Raw genomic sequence first — 4,461 nt, 5'->3', positions numbered from 1 at the left:
AAACAAACATATATATATATATATATATATATATATATATATATATATATATATATAGCACCAATTCTCCAAAGAGCTCAAAGCCTGCAAAGCAAGCAGTAAGCAAACAAACTCTGCAGAGGCCATACTTGACAGTTAAGATTTGGCAACAAATTATTTAGCTTACCTTCTTTTTGGAGATGGAGATCTGGACTTTGATCGGCTGTCAAAACATGAGAAATTCTATTAAGAAAAGTACTACCAAATACCTTTCTTATAATCACAGTATCATGAAATGAACCCCCAGGTTGCGCTGAGCTTAATATTAAAAGGTCAGGCTGCAGTTCAACTGAAAGAGAGCCTACCAGTTTTTGCTAACAAAAGCCAATCTTCCAACAACTGTTCTTCATAAAATGAGTGAACTACTTTATTGTATGATTAATTTTTACACTATACTTCAAGCACAATGACCTCAGAATGCTTTTTTCCATGCACCTATCAGTTCTAACAAGGCCTCTTAATATAACCCCAAAGTCACAAACTTCTCTCTATAGCTTGACATTTTCTTGTCCAGGAAGTCAGTCAGAATAGGCCATGTACAAACCAAGTTCTAATGTTTGGTTTACTAGTAAGATTCTGTGTTTCCACGAACACCTAGGTTCTGAGTTTACACTTGAGATTTCAACAATTCAAAACACTTTGAACTCTTTGGATATTGGTGCCATATAACTAGAAGAGTATTAATCAGATTTTTACCCTACCTGCTTCTTGGTCGTGAAAGAGACCTAGATCTTGATCTTGACCTCGACCGGGATCTTAATAGAAAGAAAAACGGCATTGTTAGTTCAGAGGAGTAACGTCCTTCAACACCTACTACTGAGCACTACATTAGGTAAACTAAGAACAGAGAAGCTAAAATTAGGCAAGACACAGGGCGCCTGGCTGGCTGAATCAGGAGAGCATGCAACTCTTGATCTCAAGGTTGGGAGTTCGAGCCCCACGCTGGGTGAAGAGATTACCTAAAAAATGTTTAATTTAGTACTTAAAAAAAAAAACCAAAAGACTAAGCAAGACACAACTCTTAACTTACATCGGCCTAAGACTGAACAAATGATTACACTTTCAACAAGCTCACAATATCAAAATAAAGAAGCACCAGCACTTCAATTATTTGTTTCTACCATACTCCGTGAGCTAGGTTAGGTTGTCACAGTTCCCATACAACATTCTTAAACAGTATATAGTATCCAAGAGAAAGAAAAGGTTTTAAGACTGGTATCATTTGGTTTAGTTGTAGATCTCAAAACCAAATTCAACATTACACAGACCCCTAAACTGAGATTTCAATTCTTCAGGTAATAACCTCAATGAAAAGTCACAAATGGGTTAAGACTTTATTCTTAGATCATCAACAAGCTTTCGTGGTTCAGGACCACTTGTCACACAAACTAAACCACAGCCTCTGACATACACACATTAGAGTCCTGCAATCAAATTAATGCATTCATTCATCTAGAGTCCAGAGCTTTCTGGAGTGGACCACAAGTTTCAGAATCCCTGCATTTTACAGATCTTGTGCTATTATCGAACAGCACTAACTCACAATGGCATACACTGCTAGTGACTTGACCGTAGTATTTGTCAACTCCTTATATTCTATAAAATCTTACCCATTTAATTTTTTTGACTTATGTATTTTTTTCCCCGTTTAATTTTTTTTAATGCTTATTTGTGAAACAGAGAGACAGCGCAAGCAGGGATGGGGCAGAGAGGCAGAGAATCTGAAGCAGGCTCCAGGCTCTGAGCTGTCAGCGGAGTCCCACATGGAGCTCAAACCCATGAACCTTGAGACCACAACCTGAGTCTGAAGTCAGATGCTTAACCGACTGAGCCACCCAGGCACCTGAATCTTACCCATTTCTGCACCTAATTTAAAGGCCTTCTACAAAAGGAGTCAAAAAACCCCTAAGGTTTCTAATTTGATTTTTAATTTCTTACATTTTAGCGTGTATGTGGTTAAATAAGCCATATCCACCCACGTGTACACAACTACTACCCTAAACAACTTCCCAGTCTCAAATTCACCCTCTCATTCCAAATAGGAGAAATTTAGGTCTCAACTTGCTTCTAAGCCTACCCCTGGTTCTAATGGGCCTCCAGCAGAAATCAAGCAACTATCACCTTTAAGAAGCACTGGAATGACTTGAGAATTTGTGCTTTGGACCCTCCTCTACCATGGCCTCTCAAACAAGCCTCTAAAAATCTTTGATTGGTCTTTTCTTCATCTGTACAATTAGGATAATATCCATTTAGATTAGATGCAAGTCATGTACAAATTCAACTTTTAGAAATCAAAATATTTTCTGATGCAAACCACTTCATTTATGTCTTTAAGATAGTCTTAAAGTGCAGTCATTAAGACGTGACAAACCAAATACAAATAAGGGAAAGAAAGTGTTACATACTGGAAATACCTCGATCCTTTTATAGAACCAGACCTAGATCGTCTGAGTGAAGCTGATCTTGATCTCCGAAGAGACACAGACCTTGATCTTCGTGGAGATGCTGATCTTGACCTGAGAAATAAATCAAAGCTTAAGTCTTATGTCCAATTAAAGTTTATCAGTTGTTAAAACTTGAGTTAGATAATATTTCTCACCTCCTTCCCCTGCTCCTGCTGCGTGAGCGAGAGTATCGCCTACCTCTGGATCTCGAATGTGATCTAGACCGTGACCTATTTTATTAAGTTAGGAAAAAAAAGAATGTCAGATGATAACTCGTTTTGAGAGTTTGTGTGCCTCTGCTGAAACCAAATCTCAAACTATTTAAATTTAGTGTCTCATTTGGAAATAAACTCTGGGCCTATTAGTTTTTTTTTTTTTTTTAAACTACCTAAAAAAAGATTTGTTAAAAGCTGAATTACATTTTAGAATTACATAATATAAAACACCGTAATGTGTATTTAAAATAAACCTTGCAAGTTTGCAGGTCGACCCTCTTTGGCCCATGGTCTAGTAGATCTAGACGATCTAGAAGTATCTATAGCCGATCGCTGCATCTAGATGTTTTCTTCAATCTAACGACGATCAAACTGACAGCCAAATGAGCCAGGTGAGGCTTGATTGACGCAAGAAGATTTTTCTAGTTGGGAATGTGGTCAATCTGGTGTTCCTCTTTCTAAACCGGAGGGGGCCCCAATTGTAAGCCAAATTTACTGTTACGGCGATCACCGTCTCAAATTTTCTGCCCTTTAAAGAATAAGGTGAAGCTAGGTGTAGATGACTCGAGGGGATCTGGCCTCTTATGCTGATCACCTCAAGGTCTAGGAGGATCTTAATTGTCGGATTTGCAAGGCGCCTCAGCATGATATCATAAGGCTCGTGACATTCTGAATCAAGGCGACTGACTCAAACGAAGAAACCTGAAAGGTTTTGACCAGGTTGATTATTAATATATTAGCATTTGTTTAATTAAACAAAAACTGTAAAATACACCTGTACAATTAACATTCAAGTTTATAGAAAAATACTAGTTTCTGCCTTGCTAATAAAAAAATTACTGATTAACTAGTATACCAACCATTCCTTTATTAAAATAAATACCTGCTTCTCCTCCGCCGGCTATAACGATGACAATCATAAGCATAATGTCCCTTTTCGCCACATTCATAGCATCTATCATTGGGATCAAAGGGACGGCGGGCTGGTGGTCTATCAAAACGAGACCTCCGAGGCATGCCTGTTGATAATTCAACTCTCACTCGGGAACCACAAATCACCCTATAAAAGAAAGGCAACAAATTTCTAATGCTAAAGAAAATACAAATGACTTCTAGATTTAGAAATTTCCACTCTAACCTCAGAAGCTTCAGTTCTCTTTATAAACCCTTCCGACTCCAACTTTGCTCCCCCTTCTCAAGTATGTAGAATTAGGATTAACTATTTAGCTAGCTCGCTACCCAGCCCACAGGAATATTCTAATAAAGGCTGAGTTTCATGACCAACATCTTACTTACTTCCCATCCAAGCCTCGCACTGCATCTTCTGCATCTCTGGGATCTTCAAATTCCACAAAGGCAAATCCCGGAGGATTTCTTGCAATCCACACAGTTCTTAAGGGACCATAATAACTGAAAGCCCTTTCTAACTCTCCTTTGCCGGCACCGGTTCCCAGATTACCAACATACACCTTGGTTTCTGTTTAAAAACGCAAATACAAGAACGCACGTTATGCAAAATTTTGCCTAAGTTTGACTGAACTCTTTGTCCCAAACAGGCCAACCTTAAGACTGTACAATGCATGTTTATTTAATGCTCTATCAAGGATTTAGTCTTAAAACCAGGAAGGCTCATAAATTTCCGGAAAGCTAGGCGTAAGGCAAAGCTCTTAACATTCAAACGGGGAGACGACCTCCAAAACACAAGCAGACACGTGGTAGGAGAGTCCGCGGCGTGGGGCGGGCTCCGCCCCCGCCCCGCCCCC

General features: G+C 39.0%; 1 protein-coding gene across 1 annotated transcript; it reads right to left on the bottom strand.

Annotated features, from left to right (window-relative positions):
- Positions 1–93: 93 nt before the first annotated feature.
- Positions 94–4,175, bottom strand: LOC121024366 (serine/arginine-rich splicing factor 7; the record flags this gene model as incomplete). Its single annotated transcript, XM_040466603.1, has 6 exons — positions 94–202; positions 741–794; positions 2,454–2,555; positions 2,639–2,713; positions 3,582–3,758; positions 3,995–4,175. Coding segments are annotated over 6 exons (629 nt in total), but the record flags the coding sequence as incomplete, so codon positions are not given.
- Positions 4,176–4,461: the final 286 nt, after the last annotated feature.

This window comes from Herpailurus yagouaroundi, unplaced genomic scaffold (assembly GCF_014898765.1).
Source record: "Herpailurus yagouaroundi ecotype Mexico unplaced genomic scaffold, PumYag 63990, whole genome shotgun sequence".
In the NCBI taxonomy this organism is placed as follows: Eukaryota; Metazoa; Chordata; class Mammalia; order Carnivora; family Felidae; genus Herpailurus; species Herpailurus yagouaroundi.
This window is presented reverse-complemented; position numbering and strand designations above follow the sequence as displayed.